Consider the following 19,515-nt stretch of genomic DNA (forward strand, 5'->3'; position numbering starts at 1 on the left):
ATAGAAGGTTGGATTTGAGTCAGTACTGGACCTATCTTTAGTTGTAACAGGCACATGCTGTGTTCCAATGATACTTGAAAGAAAAGTATTGACCAAGTTCACTACTGAATGCATATGAAGGATAAGTTGAAGTTTAATCAAAGAGAACTTGTGTGTGTCCAAAAGTGTTACTTTCAGGGCTTTTTTTCTTTTAAGACCATAAGCTCACGTTACTGTTGACGGAATAGCAGCAGCATAATGTAGCTCTTTTTATAAATAGAGACTTCAGTTTCTGGAGCTGTGTGGGGCCAAGAAAACTTCCACACTAAAGAAAGCTCAGTCTATGCCCATTTGCCCCTCAGCTCTTCCATTGTGTCTAACAAACACAGGTCAACATGAGCTATGTATGCTTCTCTACCACCCCTTTGGGTAGGCCATTCAACCGTCTGATGGGATCAACCTCAGTCACTTTACAAGTTCAATATAAGAAGTTTGAATAGAGTTTCATAGAAGCATAATTACAGTACACACTCACAGAAACAACTTGGTCTCAACTCATGATTTGTTGAGCTACATTAAGATTAGGTTCTTTGCCAGTGATTGGGCCAGGACCTCAGGTGACATACAGAGGATCTCAGTCCAGGATCTAACAACTTTATATCCTCACACTACACTTGCAAAGTGATATTTACCTTTGTTTTTTTTAATATGTACCATACTACCAAAATGTCAAAATAGATTAACTAGTTTCCATGGCTGAAATAAAGCATGTGGAAGAACACAAAAAAAAGGTAAGAAGGAAAGCACACATTTAAAATATACTTGCAGTGAGAGACTGAATCAAAAGTGTAAAATAGTTTAATTCATTTGCCTACTGTAGGATGCATGTTCTGTAGCGGAGAGCTCGTGTCCTCACTTGTTAAAATGAACACATTCAGAATGTTTTGCAGTAGCAACATAATTACGGGGAAGCATAAGAAAGTCTTAATGCTATACATTAAACTAAAACAAAATAAAATGGTTCACAGGTGAACATGAGAGAGACACATAACTGATGAGGTTAAAGCAATTATGTGATTTAGCTAATCTCTGACTTGGCCTTAAAAACGTAACTACTGTAGACAGATGCACAATTTTTAAAGAGTTATACAAAGCTCTGATTATAGATCTGTCCAGTACCAAGAACTGACATTTGAAACAGACTGTTTAAAGCGGAGAGGCTACAGCACAGATTTTATTAAGCGAAGGCGAGCTTGTGTGAGACGATGAATTCGTCCACTCAGAAAATGCCTTTGATCGGCAGCATCTTTCCGTTCCTGAAGAAAGAAGCTCAATTTTTCTTTTTCCTGTAAAAGTTGCAGCATTGAATTCTGTAATTTATCTCCAAAGTCCTGAAGGATGTAGAACTGCATGATCAGAGGAATTTGGCTGGAGAGACGTTTACCTGCACTCTGAAAACAGAAGATGGTTATAAAACATTATTATCAAAGAGAGGACATGGGACGGGCTCTCTAGTGAAAGTCAGTAAGAAGCTACAACATTCTGTGTCAAGTGATTGTTCCAGCATCTTCATGAATTAGTCTGTAAATGGTTCAGACGGCTGAGATGCAACTTTTCCTTTAAAATCCCATTTGAAAACATGAATGAGACGCACTGCTAATTTCAACCATAAGTATTCTCAGGGGCATAAACACAAGGCAGACCAGTCACTGCTGATTACCTGTATAACCTAATCAATGCTGACATTTGTCAGCAGAGAACCATCCAATAAACAACACTTACAGTAACTCCTCACTCAAGGTCGTCCCGGTTAATGTTGTTATGTTGCTGATCAATTAGAGAACATGCTCGTTTAAAGTTGCGCAGTGCTCTCTTATAATATTATTTGGCAGCAGCCTGCTTCGTCCACTGCTTGCAGAAAGAGCAGCACATGGGAGCTTGGAGTCAGTGTGGACCAGCAGCCCTCCTAAGTTCCCTGTGTGGTAGCTGCCCAATTGCCGGGCAGTTCAGCTGTCCCTTCCTGCTGCTCCTGCAAGCTCTATGCTGCTCCTGCAAGCCTCACGCTTGCTGTGCAGAGCGGGGAAAGAGGGGTGGTAATGTCAGGGTGTCCTCCTACCCCTCCCCCCCATCTCCACAGAGCGGGGTGGGGACATGACAAGGCTCAGGATGGAGAGAGCTTGCTGGCAGCAGCTGCTGTCTCAGCTTGCTGATCTATTTAAAAAGGCAATGTACTTAGCGTGTGAGGCTGTATTAACAATGTGTTAACCCTTGAGGGCTCAGCAGAGTGCTAGTTCATCATTTAGCAGTAAGGCATTCCCTGAGAAATATCCCACCCTCTGACACCACCACCTCAACCAAGCTTCACAATCATCATTGCTGTTTATAATATTAAATTGTTTAAAACTTATACTCTGTGTGTGTGTGTGTGTGTGTATGTATATATATATATATATATATATATTTCTGGAACCTAACCCCCCATTTACATTAATTCATATGGGGACATTAGATTTGCTTAACATTATTTTGCTTAGAGTTGCATTTTTCAGGAACATAACTACACCGTTAAGCAAGGAGTCACTGTACTGTTGTAAAGAAAACTCCTTCCACAGAAGCCATAGCATGTGGCTGACCTGCTTCCACAAACTGCTGGGGGTAGTAATGAAATGGCTTATAGTACATTAGGTTTTGTCCTACAATAATTACTGATCACAAACATCACATCTTAGGATTCTAGCTTGAACCCCTTTAACATTATCAACCTGTGTGGGTTGTGCCCATTTGACTGCTTGTGCCAAAGTCAACTTCCAGTGTTCAGAACTTATTTGTACTAGTCCTGTGAAGTACAGGGCTGCCTTAGTGCTATGCCCTAGCCTTAAAGGATGTCAATGGGGGGATTTGATCACTTATTTAGAACCATGAAAGCTCACTGCATTTTCCTGGGCTAGTTCCCCTCTTAATCTAACTAACAAATCAGAGTACAACAGAGGCAGCAATTTATTATTCACACAAGCTATTCAAGATGATTGACTAGCAGAAGGAACTTAAATGAAGGGCACTTTTGTGAGAAATCTCAGTCTATTGCCCAACATTTCTCCTTTCAAATCATTAAGCTGAGGGTAAAATTTTCCAAGAGTACTTAGGTGCTTAAATCCCATTAACAGACGTGACAAACCTAGGAGCCTAATTCTCATGGAAAATTGATGATATTTAACTGCATAGTGTCTCTTGAAAATGTAGCTTAGTTAGGGTTGCCAACTTTTTACTCACACAAAACCGAATATCTTTGCCCCGCCCCTGCCCCTCCTCCAAAGCCCCACACCCACTCACTCCATCCCCCTCCCTGTGTCGCTCGCTCTCCTCACCCTCACTCGTTCATTTTCACCGGGCTGACTCGGGGTTGGGATGAAGGAGAGGGGGAGGGCTCTAGCAATGAGTTCAGGTGTGGGAGGGGGCTCTGGCCTGAGGCAGTGGGTTGGGATGTGGAAGGGGGTGAGGGAGGGGGCTCTGGGCTGCAGCAGGGGGTTGGAGTGGGGGATGAGGCCTCCAGCTGGAGGTGTGGGCCTCTAGGTTGGGCCTGGGGATGCAGGGCTTGGGGTGCCAGGAGGGTGCTCTGGGCTGGGATCGAGGTGTTCAGAGGGTGGGAGGAGGATCAGAGATGGTGCAGGAGGCAGGGGGCTGGGGCATGGGGTGAGGGGGTAGGCTCCGGGCAGTGCTTACCTCAAAAGCTCCAGGAAGCAGCAGCATGTGCCCATCTGGCTCCTATGCCAAAGTGTGACCAGGCGGCTCTGCTCCATCTGCAGGCGCCGTCCCCACTGGCTGCGGTTCCCAGCCAATGGGAGCTGCGGAGCTAGCACTTGGGATGGAGGCAGCGCACAGAGTCCCCTGGCTGCCCCTAGGCCTAGGTGCTGGAGCGGGGGATGTGCTGCTGCCTTCCAGGAGGCACGTGGAGCCAAGTCAGGCAGGGAGTCTGCCTTAGCCCCACTGCACTGCCGATCGGCCTTTTAGCGGTGCAGTCAGCACCTCCCAACCCTATGCTGAGTGTCTAATGGCTCTTTGCTGCAGATTCACTGCGCTAGTGTTATTTAACCTATTGCCAAGTGAAGCACTTTAGGATACTGTAAGTGTGTGAGAGATGATGTAAAAGCAAGTTCTCTTTTGCCTTTTCACCCTACCTCATAACATCTATGGCTAAAATAACCACTTCTACTTACAGGAGCTACATGTAGTTTCCATTTTGTTCTCAGAGAGAGAACAGAGGCCCGGTGGTTCAATAGCTGCCTCTAGTATTATGAATGCACTGATTTGTATCTACACATGCATCCATTTTGTGCCACTGTACTTGAATTTTGCCGGTAGTGCATCGCTACAGACCAGACTATAACTCACCTAAAGATCAGGGCCTTAATCTCCGAGTTGATGTAGGGCTAAAATCAGAGGTGGCATACATTTTGTCATTAAGTTGATGAAAGTTGGTGTAATTTGAAAACTGAGGTAGACTTATAGCAGGAAAAGCAATCAAAAGGCAGATGCTACACACTCAGCCTGTAACTACCCCTACATAATGATTCTGTACATTGATACTGTACATGCCTTTCACATCACTTCCGAATTTGCCCATAGACATTTTACATCAGCTGTTCAAAATTCCAGTTAATGCAAAAAGATGTTATCCATGGACAGCGGGGTGGGGGGGAATTATATGCCTTATAAATGGTACCAGAGTTTTCTTAAATTAAAAACTCCTCCTATTGACTGCAAAAGGAACGGGATTAGTACATGCTGAAGGATTTGGAATGGAATAAAAACTGTGGTAGGAATCCATAAACTCACACTGAAGTATGCTGCCAGGTGATAACCCATTTCCATAACGGCAGAGTGGTTCTGGTTTGGAACAGTGCCAAAATTGAAACTCAAGGCGGCCGGGTTCAGACCATTGGCTGCTTCCTTTGGTGTTTCTTCTCTGATAACTTTTAAGTCTTGGCTGTAAACATTGTCCGGGCAGTATACAAGCTGCTCCATTTTAAACTGGACTCGGATCATTGTTTCAGCTTTCTCTGCTTGTTTGTCTCTAATGTCTTCAATTTTGTCCTGTGAAGGTGGGGGGGGGGTGGGAGAGAAAACTATCAAAATCTAGTAAGCAACCGGTGTACAGGTGAGTACAGGACCAGCCCCATGTGACAGGTAACATGTGACATGGTGTCACAGGTTCTCACGAGCACACGGTAAGAGCCAGATTCTGGTTCTGTGTCAGCGGGCAGGAGAGGCTGCATTGCTCTGTGTCTCCATTACACTTGTGGACAGGAACAGCCAAAAGCCTGCCGCTTGGTTCTCTGAGTACGAACAACAGAGGAGTGTTTGTGCTGCCAACTATGTGAGAAACCCCACGAGGGATGAGTTTGCAGGGCAGGGGTAATATTGATGGGATCTGATACAGCATGTAGCGACTGCCGATGCTGTATTCAGCCTCAACATATTCATAAAGGTGATATGTCTGCAGGAATCTCCACAAGTTGCTTAAAGGTACAACAATCAAATAACTGACTGATAAGGAGTAACATGTAGTTCTATATACAATACATTATGCCATTCAGTATTGCTGGTCTTATACCAGGTTACATAAAATCATAGCAGTGTCAGACTGGAAGGGATCTCGAGAGGTCATCTAGTCCAGTCCCCTGCACTCAAGCCAGGACTACATAATAACGAGACCATTCCTGAGAGTTGTTTGTGTAACCTGTTCTATAAACCTCAGATGACTGAGATTCCACAGCTTCCCTCAACAATTTTTTTCCAGAGCTTACCTTGACAGTTAGGAAGTTTTTGCTAATGTCCAACCTAACCCCACCTTGCTGCAATTTAAGCCCATTGCTTCTTGTCCTATCCTCAGAGAAAAGGAGAACAATTTTTCATCTTTGCCTTTATAACAACCTTTTCTGTACTTTAAAACTTATGATGTCCTCCCTCAGTCTTCTCATCTCCAAACAAAACAAACTCAATTTTAATCAATCTTTCCTCATAGGTCACGTTTTCCAGCTCTTCAATAATTTTTGATGTTTTCTGGACAGCATGTGGTGTCTCACCTTAGCAGCTCTGTTAAGATTGTGAAAATCCTCAAAATGATCTTTGGCAACTTCTGTAAAAGATTTTCGGACAAGTTCTGAGGGGAGAAAAGAGATAAAATAAAAGTAGCAGTGTAAATGTGATTACTGAGCTACTGGTAGTACAAAATTTGTGAAAACTGATCATTTACCATATCTATCCATGGAGCTATGCCTCATCAATGCAATTTTTAATTCCTCCTTGTCATATCTACGATGATCTTTCATTTTCCTATCGTGGTTGATTTCTAACTTTTTCAGAAATAATGCCCATTTAGGAATTTGTACTTTCAAAGTTTGAAGGTCAGAGATTGAGGTCTAGATATCTGTCTCATGCCATGAAACTGGTTTGATTCAGATTCATTTTCCCCTGCCTGAAGCAGCCAAGATACAGCTCTTGCCATGTTAACCAAAATCTAGATAAACCAATATTTCCAAAGCTTAGGATAAGCTTAGTAAATGAAACTCACCAATTACTTTCTTCAGTATCTCAATAGCTGGTTCTTCTAGTGCCATGATTTGCTGTCTTACAATGGTCTCAAATGCCTTGTAACTGACAAACCCTGGGAGCTCTCTTCCCCGATATTGTTTTTCAAATCTCCACACTTCATGTTGTATAGTTTTTCTAACTATAACATTAAAACAACAGCACTATTTAAATACACCAAATCCGATGAATTTCTAAAAGAAAATTATGGATTTAAAACAAGTTCAGTTCTTTTTTCTGAAGACACTTGACTGGAAGAACTAGTACACAGATGATCATTTAAGCAAGTTGATTTCCATAGAACTGAGCCAAAATATGCCATTACTACTTTTAAGAATGAGCTGTTTCATTCACTGAAATGAACATATAAAATAATGGAAAAAGGAAAAAGGACCAGTATTCTGATCCAGTACAGCAACTCCTATCAGTCTGATATGTTTTCTGCAACTGAAAAACTGCACAATAATAAGTCTATTCTAGACCTTCTAGTACACTCAGACAACACCATCACTAAAACATTGTCAACACTGGAGAAATTTGCCATCCTAAATAACATTTGTTCTCCTTTTTGATACATGTGTACTTTGCCTCCACATGTACAAGTGCTTTAAAAAGTGTCCAATCTTGATTGATCATGTGTGGATTTAGAAATTATAGCATAATCATGCCTGACTGGAGGCAGGAGGTGCACAGGTAATGCTGCATTCAATTATTAAGGACCATTCCTCCTAGAAGTTCCAAGAGATACCAAAAAACTTATGGGCTTGACACAAAGTACACTGCAATTTTTTTTTTTGCAGTGTTTAATGATAAGTAGACTCGAGTTTGAGGCAAAACTTCAGAAAGAAGGTGTATAGGGGTTTGTAAAATTAATCAGTCAACCAGAAAAACATCTTCCAATGGAATTTACAATAGAAAGCCCAAAAACTTGAATAATTTAGTAAAAAGGCTTGTTTATTCCATTTATCTGCTATTTTTAATATTTATTCCAGCTCTCTCATGAGCTGCAACTAGAACGGTTAGATGAACTTACCTTGCAATGACTTCAGTTTATATAAACAATAATAACTGCCTCATACACTGTGCTTTTCATGGGTCGATATCAAGGAAGGCAGAAGTATCATCATCTCCATTTTACATGCAATGAAGGTGCACTTCCCATTCACACACATAAGCGCTTCAACTGATTCCAAAGGGAATAAGTAACATCATAAAGAAGCTAGTTTTCCCTGGCTTTCTCCTCTTCTATTTTTCCTGTGGTTTTGTTCACCAGCTATCTCCTCTTTCCACCTGTTTTCCTACTTTTTTCACTCACCTAATACCTGTAGATTAACTGGCTCTGGGTATGTGGTGGGATAGGACAGATTAGACAATAGAAAACACCTTTGTCTGAATGTAGTTGCCCCTCAGTGACATGTACCCTACATACATTTTGTAACTATTCATTTAAAATTACACTTAACAATGTTTATGTCAACATTCACGGACAGCTAAAAACATATAGCAATAGGTGCTGCTCGACAGAAATAATGCTTCATGTCCACCAAAAGGAAGAATTAATGGGTATTCTGAGCAATTTAGAAATGTTTTGAGCTGATGTTAAAGTCAAATTTCAGTGAGACAGTCTTCTCCTTTTAGATCTGGATTCAGTAAGCAATTAGCAGACTGGGTTATCTGTGAAACATGGGTGTTCTTTAGGTGGTTATTTTATTACTCACAACTTGCTAGACTTTAAACCATAGACTTTTAAAAATCTTTTTAACATAAGTTAGTCAAAGAATCAAGGGCATATTGTCAGCTGGTGAAATTGTCCTTGCATCATTGACTTCAATGGAAATGGAGGGACTCCATTGATTTCAATGGAGCTATGTGCGTTCACACCAGTTGGGGATCGTGGTAGATAAATTCTCATCACTTCAAGTTTTTAATTTAATTAACATGATCTATTAGCTGTCTTACAACTTCAGTCAAAAGAAGTGAAGTTGAGTATTTCATAGCAGCTTCACAGGCAAGCCCCTGTACTTACCAGTCAATGCGCTGTCATCAAGTATCTTCCCCCATTTTTGAAACTCTGTGCGGATTTTTGTAAACAGTCTAATTTCATTTTCAAACAACTTTTCTTCTCCTGCCACTGAACCCGCAATGTCTTGATTAAACAGTTTGATTTTCTGTAATAAGATTTTTAAAAAAACACTCTGAATTCTGTAAAGGCAGCATAGCTAAGCAAGAGTGAACTTGATTCTATTTTCCTTGTGGATCAAGGCAATCTTTTATTAAATTCCAATCAGTTAGATTTATGCAAAGCCAATCAAGATTGGTGGAGTTACACAGCTATCAATGCTGAGGGCCTATTCTTTTCCTGCAGAACTTCTATTACTGGGAGGACATTCAAAAAGAACAGTATCCAGACTGACTTGCAGATCCCAGGTTGAGATTGCAGGCCTGGCAGTTAGAAAAAACAACCACCATCTTATATTTGTAAACTGAGGACGTGTGTTATGGAAATCATTGAGACGTAACCATGGAACGCTATAATGTTATATTAACCAAGTTCTGTCCAGCGTTGAACTGCTCTACAAGTCAATGGGATTTGCCCTGCTAACTCATTTTGGTGCTTTTGAAAATCCCAACCTAAATCTTAATTCACCTCCTTTGTCCCTTTCTCTTTACCCTAAAAGATGATCTAACAGCAGCCAAGATTTTCAGAAATGGTGCCTATAACTAGGCTCCTAAATCCAGATTTGGGCACCTGTACAAGTGGCCTGATTTTCGTGGCACTGGGTGGGTGCCTAGCATTTTTGAAAATCAGACCATTTGTTTGGGTGCCTATATGTGGTATCCAATTTTAAACACCTACTTTTGAAAAACTTGTTCTTTTTTTTTTTTTTAAATTTACTGCTCCTGACAGCCTTTGAGTCTGAAGTTGTCTAGTTATCAGCCAGGACAGTAGATGTACATGCTTCTCCACCAGCATTCTGTCCATGTGCCTCAGTCCTGTTCTGGAGGGGTAGTTCATTCTCAATGTTCATTTAGTCCTTGGTTTCTTTGCTGAGAAAGCTGGCATATCAGATTGTGAGGTTTCTTTTTTCCTCACTGTGGACACTTGTCCACTGAGAACTGCTGAGACCACCAACTCATTTCATACAGACCACTGAGCAGCCATCATAGCAATTAGCAGTAACAATTTTCCACACAGACCAAGAGGGGGCAGATGACAATAGCTAGGCTAGGTAGAAGCTGCCATACATTATCCCCGTTTTCTTAGTTTCATTTTTCACACAGAAAGATGTGGTTTTGTTGGGGGCCAGCTAGATATGTGGATATGAAGATTAAAACCTTTGAGTAAATGTACTAATCTCAGTTTCCCCTATACTGCATTACTCTGAAACTTATATTATTTGACCAAAGCCCTTGGCTTTCTCAGGAGCTCATTGTCTGTATTATTTCTAGTGAATATTATGTTTGACCTGGTTTCCCTGTTCCATTTCGTTTTGCTGCCTGCTTGAACTCAAAGGGTTAAATCAGACTGGAATTGGGGATTGTCCTAGGCAGAAAACAAAACTAGGATTAACAGATCAGACAGCTTCAGGTACACATCTTCATAGCAACAAGGAGAGCAATGGGGCCATTACTGGGAGATGCTACATCCAGATGCCAGTGAAATAAACAGGTTTTATTTTGCTAAAGCTGAGACCTCACAGACAGTATCCAAGGGAGGGAACTTCAAGTGACAGGGGAGGGGTGGCCCTGCAAGTGTCTGTAAAACAGCTGACAGGCTGAGAGGTCTCATTCAGAGGCAGAGGAAGCTTGTTGCAAGCAGTGTAGACTGGTTCTCCCAACTCAGGGATGAAAAAGAAGCTCCAGACCTGCCTGAGCTGTGGACAGAGGGGTTAAGCTTGGGTAAGGGAATAGACATATACATTATTTTATATCCACTTCTCTAAGTTCTGTGAACCTTTTGGGCAAAATACATCATCAGACTGGACACCATGAGCCAAATGCATCCATGGTTTAAATTCAGGGATGCGCTTAGGGTTGTATGTGTTGTAAGCAGTGAAAGCCCTACAAAGTGTTGATGGCAGAAATGAATTTGTTCCCTTTGAAATTCCTGATTTTTGATAAGCTCAGGAAAATTTAGTAATTGTTCAGCTCTCTTTGCTGTGCCACAAAGCCAAATACATATTTATACTTACATCTATTAGGAAAAACAACTTCTCGCCTTCTGCTTTTGGTGTGCCTTTGCCATATTTGCGAAACTCTTCAGTTGTTTTTTGGAGTTGAATGTTTATTTGCTCTTCTAAAGCAGGCAAAGATTTCTAGGGGAGAAAAAAGAACAATACTTGTACAGTTTGGACAATTCCATTCTTTGAAAGAAATAGACCATTTCAGAGTGTGACACAGAGATCTATGAATCTTGCACTGCTCTTAAAAGTCCAGGTATGCTCTGTAGTCTAAACCAACACTGCCTGGCCTGAGAAAAGAATGGGGAAGGTTTAAAGTGCGGTGTTCTTCAGTGATTTTCTTACATGAAAAAGCAGTGTTGCTTTGCTGGGCTAGTACAGCATCCTATTTAGAGAACCAGTGCATCTCAGCAACCTTTTCATTATTATTCAATAGTTGTTTATAAAAAGGACACATAGTATCTAAAATATATCATATTTACTGTATATAAATTATTCAGGCTTCCGAAAGTTGATGATGATACTAGTTCGCTCTAGTTAGCACTATTCATCCATAGATTTCAAAGCGCTTTACAAAGGAAAGCAAGTATCAGAATCCCTACTTTAAAGACAGGAACACTGAGTCACAGAGTGATTTGCCCACGTTTAAAGAGTAGGTCAGCAGCAAAGCTGAGAATAGAATACTGGTCAACTGATTATCGCCGAGTAAAAATTTTTGGATGAATAATTTATTCACTCTAAAAAGCAGTTTCAGTTGACCCAAAGCTATCTGAATATGAGCTGATGGTTTCAGCTGGGGAAGAGCTGGACTTTTCTAATTTACTGACAAATTCCAAACATTATTGGAACCAAAATGAATATTTTCCCTGATTATACCCCCGTTTTGGCAGCTGAACTGAAAAATCCATTATCCGCCCAGCTTTACACCTGACTGCCAAGCCAAGGCCCAGTATAGTGGACCATGTACTTCCAGATTGCCATCAGGCAGGGTAATTAAAGGCTATTCATAGAAATAATTTCTACAGGCCCAGTCCTCCAAAACTGCAGGATCGTGTCCTATTTTTTGAAAAATGGTTACTCATGTAAAGTGTTACTTTGGTAGCTTACATTAATGTGTTCCACAAGCTCAGCTGTAAGTTTCTCTGCCAAAATGGGGATAGTAGCCTTGTTTTCATCCAGAAGAACTCTGAAACAGAATAAGGAATATGAATAGAGACGACTTGCATTTGCCAAACAAGAAAGCAGTGTCTTCCCTAGTTCTGCCACACAAAGCAGGTAAATACACCTCTACACCAATATAACGTGACCCGATATAACAGGAATTTGGCTATAACGTGGTAAAGCAGCGCTCCGAGGGGGCGGGGCTGCGTGTTCCGGCGGATCAAAGCAAGCTCAATATAATGCGGTTCACCTATAACTCGGTAAGATTTGTTAGCTCCCAAGGACAGCGTTATATCGGGGTAGAGGTGTACAGTTTCTTCTGATCAAGCAGGGGAATGCTAGTTAAGGTGCAGCCGTAGCCTCACTACATCCTGCCAAATCTGCTTTTGTGCAAGATTAGATCTGAAATGATGAGCAGTTTGCTGAACAGACTGAGAATTCAGAACTGTAACTTCAGAAAAAGATCATGAGATAAAAATATCCACATTTATTTCTGTATTATAAGAACATATGTACTGCTATATATGGCAGGGATACTCATTCAGAACCACTTCCGGGTTCAAAAATTCTCTTCATACATGAAATGCAGTAGAGCAATAGTTTGTGGAGGAGGACAGTGTTCTCCTGACACAGACCATATCTTTCCTGCGAGTTTCCCCATTCTTTCCAGTGGATAGAACGATATGCATTAACGCCTGAGCCAACAAAGCACTTTAAAGCCTGTGCTTAACTTGACTCCTTTGGGATTACTTCAGAGTTTAATGGTCACCATGTTTTTAAATGGTTTTCTGAATCAGGGCTTAAATCAAACTTGAATCTGAAAAGAAGTTGAGTTTAAGTTGAGAAGTTATTTGACATGTAAATTCTTCCTTACATTTTGGAAAACTCTACCACACAGACAATGCAAACAAACAAAGAAACCCACCCCAAACTAAGCTCAAGAATAATTCTCAATGTGGGCCTAATCCAAATCCGATGGGAGTCGGTAGGAATCTTTCCATTGACCTCAATGGACTTTGGATCAGGCCCTTTAACTGTTTGAAAACTACCTAAAATGTTCATGCTGCTCAAAGAAAGCTCTCTCCTTCTGGATTGCAGAGGCCAGGGTGAGCTTGTCATGAATATCTTGCTGCCCACGACATTTAACAATCATATAACCCTTCCTTAGGTGGATGACAAGGTTTTGTACGATATCAACAACCGACGACTCAGTTCCTCTGTCCACCAAATCTGGTTTTGTTAGGATCCCTGAGAAGTAATATGATGAGAAGATTAGACATGCACAGAAATGAATGATGGGAAAGATCTATTGTGAGTATCTAGTTACCCAATGCAGCATTGTTCCTGACAGCATATGCTAAAGAGATTTCTCCAGCAGTCCTGTAAGTTCCCTCCCCTCCCCCCAACCTCTCTCTCCCTCCCCCCACCTTTTTCAGGAACACCTCAGGGATATCAAATTAATAGCAGAGCTTTTACAATATTAACTTTTAATCTTTTCAGTTTTCAAGATATTTATAGGCATAGTATCAATGGCAGTAGGGCCCCAAATTAAGCTATCCCTTTCGCTATCTGTTCCCTTTTATCGGTGTGCAAAATTCATGTTATTCCATAGAGCTTGTTTTTGGGGCAGTGAGAAGAATGTTAGAACTCTATGACCTAACTTCCCCCCATTTATATTTTTAAAAGTATGTCTCACCTAGAGTTCTCTCCCCATCAGGGTCTACCTCTTGAGCCATTTTCAGTGCCTCTGTTGTTGCAATATCCACATTACTTGGCACCACTACCAAATTTATAGTCTCTTGCTTCTCAATAAATTTTTTAATTAGCCTTTTGATCTGTAATAAAATATGGTAAGAAAGAAATACAGTAAAGTTTGATGTGACAAATGCCATTGGATGCCGGGCTCCTCATCATCTGACTAGGTGGAATGTCATACACATAATGGATACAATCATACAATAGAAGCTAGGGTGCAAATTTCAGTGGCTGAATTCAGCCTGATTATCTAAAGGTAATCCAAATGTGTAACATGGTCCAGAACAGACTGCTATTATATCGGCCTTGGGAAATTATCATAAAAATGTACTAGCCCAGGTGTACAATCTATTTGATGATGAATATGCTAATGATATTTTACCTGCATTAGAGACAACCAAATTCTATTGTCTAAATGCACAGCTAAGAAAAAAAAATCAAGTTGGATTATATTGACACGTCAAGATCAGATAAAATGTAGAGCTAAATACATCCATCTCAAAAGTGTACCTATCAAAAGAAAACAAAATGTCTTGTCTTTGTCTTTCAGTGAGAGATTGGTAAAAAGTAAAAAAAAAAAAAAAGACATGAAACTTTGCTGTTTTCCCCCCCATGTTTGAATCCCAAACTAGCAGAGTTTCTCGTGGTTTTGTGTTGAGTTGCCTAAGGTTCACGCAGCTCTACTTATATTGAATTAATGTAACTATTATCCTGTCTGAGTTTCCATAAATCTTCCCTTGTCTTCTATATTTCCCTTCAACACCATTTTCTGTCACGTTAAAAAAGTAAGATGCTTTATCTCCCTTATTTTGCAACTGGAGAATGTGGGCCATTCAGGACAATTGACATGTGCAGCTGGTGTCACACCAACCATTTTATTGTGGATAAAATTAGTAGAGTTGTACAAATTACGACAGTAATTTCATGGCAAACTACTGATTTTTTTTTTACCTGCATTCTGGCTGGATAAGGGAGCCCACTTGTATTATCTTTGACATTGTTGCAATACATGGCCAACCCCTTCTCATTTAATCAACCTTTGATGACATTTGTGAAGTCTTTGCAACTCTCATGACAGTTTACCATTTACATGTATTGTGGAGAAGGTACTAATACACATATCTACTGTATACCACCATCCACCCCTTAAGCTCCTCCTAACACTAGGGCTACATTACAAGTGGCCTTGTTCTCGCAGAATTCTAATTTGAATTAAAAATATTTTAGTTTGTTACCTTTTCTATAATAAAGACGGGAAAATCATCACTCACTTCTATTTTATGCATTATCTTCTTCACTCCGTAAAGTGTTCAACATGGTTCGGAAAAAAATGGATCAAATACTGCTGCCATTTACACTGCTGTAAGTTTGCGGTAACGTTGCTGAAGTTAGACTTTGATCCATTATGTGGGGAAGCACTGAGACAGTAAAATTAATGTCTTTTCCTTACTACACAACATGATCCTCTGTTGTAGAAGAATACACTAGACAGAGATTTCTTTAGTTTTGAGCCTTCCTTTTGCTGAATTTTGTCTGTAGGGCTGACCAGCATGTGTTTCATTCTAAGTGACCATCACTCTTATTTTCAGCACTTCCTCCACCAATAACTGTCCTGTGTGTTGTCTACAACATCTTTAATGCTGGTTGTGAGCTAAGTGAACTGTATAGAACATTATTGTCTAGATCCTCCAGCAAAACCTTCTGTTTAAGATAATTTGTGCATTAGATCCCTACTAATGTAACTTAGCTGTTTCCTAGCTCAGAACATGTATGTGCATTACCTGTTCGCCAATGTCTTGTGGCTGATTCCCTACAGCCACCCTAGCAATCCCTGGAAGATCAATCAGTGTCAGATCTGGAACATTCGGGGAGCTAATTTCTAGGGAAATTAATTCCTGGCTAATGCCCACTCCTTCACCAGCTATTGCATCCTGGGCTACAAAGGAGGAAAGGGAAAGAGAGGAAAAGCAAGGTTTAGAAACTCATCATGGGAATTTCAGATTAGCACATATCAGAACTGGAAAGCTCCTGTTGCATCTATTTTTTTTTATTTAATTTTTTTTTTTTTTTTAAGAAAAGCATTTTGGGGGACAATTCTGCCCAGGCAAAAATCCCATGGAAATCAATAGACTCCTTTTCAGGATTTGAGCCTTAATAAAAATTGAAGAATACATTGTCTATGACAGGGATCGGCAACCTTTGGCATGCAGACCGTCAGGGAAATCCGCTGGCGGGCTGGGACCGTTTGTTTACCTGCAGTGTCCACAGGTTTGGCCTATCACAGCTCCCACTGGCCACGGTTCACTGTTGCAGGCCAATGGGGGCAGAGATCAGCTGAACTTGTGGACGCTGCAGGTAAACAAACCGTCCCGGCCCACCAGTGGATTTCCTGACGGGATGCATGCCAAAGGTTGGTGATCCCTGGTCTCTGAATTAAACTTTCAGAAATCTCAATGTACAAAAATCACATATCTGGAGATGGCTTATAAAAATAATATAGTGGTACAATAAATTACTTAGTATTTACACAATTGCTTCCTCATCTTCAAAATTGACACGCATTAATTAATCCTTGACAACCTTGCAAAGTAGCAAAGGGTTATTATACACATTCTATAAATGGATAAAGTGAGGCACAGAATTAAGTGACCTGTCCAAGGTCATATAGCAAAGCAGTGGCTATGAACAGACTGGAAGGATATTGAGTGCCAGTACTTTGCTTTAACCATCAGACCACACTGTCTAAATCAAACACCACCTCACAGAAGCCTGCTAGTACATGCAACTGATTTGTTAATTCTACATAACTACATCATTTTATAGCTGTGTTGCTGCTATTTCTTGATACCAAAGTAAATAATTTCTCATGAGAAACCTTCAGATGCATAATTAGCCTATTTGACTTTTATGTCACTTACCTCACTACCTTACCTGTTTGTTTGTTTTATTATTTCTTGAAAACCTTAGAGAATAAATGTACACAATATGCAGTATAAAAGGAAGGTGACCATGTATATCACTGTTGATGGTCACCTTCCTTTTATACTGCATCATAGTATACATTTATTAGATGTAGACAATAGACTGCTAAGTATAATAATCCTGTTTATCTGCATGTATCATATTTGTATGTGAAGTTATGAATATTTGCTATGTATTTGTATCTCAAACATGTGTTGTATTCCTGGGTAACCCCCTGCCCCCAAATCAGATTTCCATCAGTTCCAACCGTTTTAATGTGTTGATGGGCCATTGAAGAGACTCAACTCAGCCAGTGAGTTTCTCCTGTAGACATTTCAGAGGGCACTGAGTATGGTGACCATATTTCCAAAAAGGAAGATGGGATATGGCGCTGGGCTGTCCCTCTCTCTCCTCCCCATGAGGCTGGCCCAAGCCGCTCACCCGAGCCCCCCTCTCCACATGGCGGGGGAGGCAGGGCTCGGGTGATCAGCAACATAATTACTGGATAGAGTGACCTTATTTGCCAAAGGCTAGGGCTGGTGTTTGTGCTTGGCCCCCTCCCGCCCCCGCCCCAAACATTCCTCCGTTCCCACCTTTTTTGACAAAAGCAGGAATTTGTGACATTTGCTCTTGCCAGCTGATCAAGTTGACAAGAACAAATGGGACAAATACCCGCTTTTGCCAAATAAGTCAGGACAGGGCTTAAAAAAGGGACTGTCCCTGCCAAAATGGGATGTATGGTCACCCTAGCACTGAGGCAATCGCTGCCCAGTCACTCACCAAGACATGTGATAAGGACATGCGACCTAAGAATCCAACTTGTTGCCAGTACCTTTCCAGGCACATAGGCTGACAGTATAAAATAGGATAACATGGCATCACTACTTTGTCTACATTCCTACTTCACCCCTGTGGACTGTGATTTCTAACAAGGAAGCTTTGAACAAGGGACTGATGACCTCCAACTTGTCTGGGTGATCCAGAGAGATTTTTTGCAAGCTAGCAGACTTACCATCACTGCTATGATCCTAACCTAATGACTCTAAAATCAGCTGTATGTGATCCTTTTAATCATCTAATAACTCTCTTCTTTTATATCAATAAACATTTAGTTTTAGATTACTGAAGGATTGGCATTTGTGTTGTATTTGGTAAAATGCTAATTTTATAATTTGACCAGGCATGTGTGTCTGACCCTTTGGAATTAGAAGAACCTCATGTATGGTGAATCTGGTTTTCAGTAACCTTTCATCATACAGTCCAGTGGTCTGGGTGGTGAGCCAGGGACTGGAATGCCTAAGGAGACTGTGGTTTTGGCTTCTTGTTAACCAGTTTGATGATACACAAAATCACTTTTTGTTACTGGCTAGATAAGCTTTAACGACAGGATAACCACCAGTTTAGAGTGTGCCTCCTCTGTTTCTCAGCAGTCTGTCCTGAGCTGGCATTTGCAGCTATGTCCCACTTAGGCACAGTGACATATACTTAAAACCAAACAATGTTATGACCAGTAACGATGTATGTAAGTATGCAAGCTACGACAAGGACAATGAAATGTTAAGCTTCAGAGCATAAGTTGATAGCCCTTAGGAGTAGGAGAGATGTTTTCTCCCATCATGTGGATCACTACAACTAGCTAGCTACATGTTTTTTTTGTCTTCCCTTAGAATACTAGGTATTGGCCAATGGCAAGTGCAAGGATACACTATGGCCTGAGCTGGTCTGAAAACTCCTGGAGCAAATCACTTCTGATGTAAAATGCTGCAACTCACTGTGAACATGGCTCCCTGTGTTCTTGGCATTCTCAGCAGTCATGATCAAGGTGTTAATTTGGGAAATGTTATGCTACCTAACAGAAGGGAATAAAGGATGAAAAGGAGGATCTGATGAATTAAATCAGAATGCAATAAATAGCACTTACCTTTTCTTATTTCCTTATCCACCACTGAGGGATCGTGGAGTTCTTCATCTATATCCTGGTAACTAATTTTCCCTTTCCATTCCTGCTGAGGAGCCAGTTTTTTCAGTTTGAGCACTAAGGGACATCTGGTAACAATACCTGCAGTTGTCCATAAAGAGAGTTAATTCTGTTAACGATCATCCTTGTTACTTTGAATGGGTGCAGAGCACCCCACAAATGTAGCTTTTCCCACAGTATGCAGAAGAATGCCCAAAGCGCTTCAGTGTGTTCACACAGCTCATACACTATGGAATATCTGAGAGTTGGGAAAGCAGGCTGGGCATTGGTAGGGCAGTGAGGAAAACTATCATCCCATTTGTATGTGGCACTGCACAGTGACCATATTTTAAAAGTTCTTTCTGTTTTGAAAGATTTCACATTTGTTTGAAAGCTATTTCATATAGTTAAAGTGGGTAATGGAAACCAGTAATATATATCTGAAGAGAGAGGAAACTTTAAAGGTGTGCATATGTATGCTAGATGCTTTATATCTTGCACAGCCATTGTAAGTATATCCCTACTACAGAATTGTACACTGATCCTGTTCTATAGTAGGGAAATGATTTTGTATTGTATGGGATTGTTTTAAAAAATCTATACATTTATTAATTTCTATAGGTTTTTAAGAGTAATTTCTATAGAACCCTGTTTAATTTTAATAAATGTTAAGGCCAGAAAGGACAATGACAATATAGTTTGACCTTCTACATAACACAGGCCATAGAATTGCACCCAGTGATTCCTGCATCAGGCCAATATCTTCCTGTCATGCTAGTGCATATCTTTTAGAAAAACGTCCAGTCTTGATTTTCATTTTAATAGACCCCTATTAGTTTCAACTCTATTAATCTCCATGGCACTTTCCCTTCGGGAATAGCAGCCAAACTTGACAGATACAAAAAAGGAGGAGACTTCCACTCTGGCCAGCCT

At 40.7% G+C, this 19,515-nt stretch overlaps 1 protein-coding gene across 3 annotated transcripts in view; it reads right to left on the reverse strand.

Moving 5' to 3' along the window:
* Positions 1-821: 821 nt before the first annotated feature.
* The window catches only part of LOC120395664 (interferon-induced GTP-binding protein Mx1-like), a 34,367-nt gene continuing 15,673 nt past the window's right edge, over positions 822-19,515 (reverse strand). For all 3 annotated transcript variants that reach the window (XM_039520274.1, XM_039520273.1, XM_039520275.1), the window contains 11 exons: positions 18,547-18,684; positions 15,446-15,600; positions 13,606-13,744; positions 12,959-13,157; positions 11,856-11,934; positions 10,761-10,883; positions 8,594-8,735; positions 6,551-6,709; positions 6,063-6,139; positions 4,813-5,070; positions 822-1,430 (listed from right to left, as the gene is read on the reverse strand). In XM_039520274.1, the coding sequence (XP_039376208.1) occupies positions 1,200-1,430; positions 4,813-5,070; positions 6,063-6,139; positions 6,551-6,709; positions 8,594-8,735; positions 10,761-10,883; positions 11,856-11,934; positions 12,959-13,157; positions 13,606-13,744; positions 15,446-15,600; positions 18,547-18,684 (1,700 nt within the window). In that variant the 3' untranslated portion in view covers positions 822-1,199. The remainder of the gene's footprint in view (positions 1,431-4,812; positions 5,071-6,062; positions 6,140-6,550; positions 6,710-8,593; positions 8,736-10,760; positions 10,884-11,855; positions 11,935-12,958; positions 13,158-13,605; positions 13,745-15,445; positions 15,601-18,546; positions 18,685-19,515) is intronic.

This window comes from Mauremys reevesii, linkage group 1, assembly GCF_016161935.1.
Source record: "Mauremys reevesii isolate NIE-2019 linkage group 1, ASM1616193v1, whole genome shotgun sequence".
NCBI classification, from domain to species: domain Eukaryota; kingdom Metazoa; phylum Chordata; order Testudines; family Geoemydidae; genus Mauremys; species Mauremys reevesii.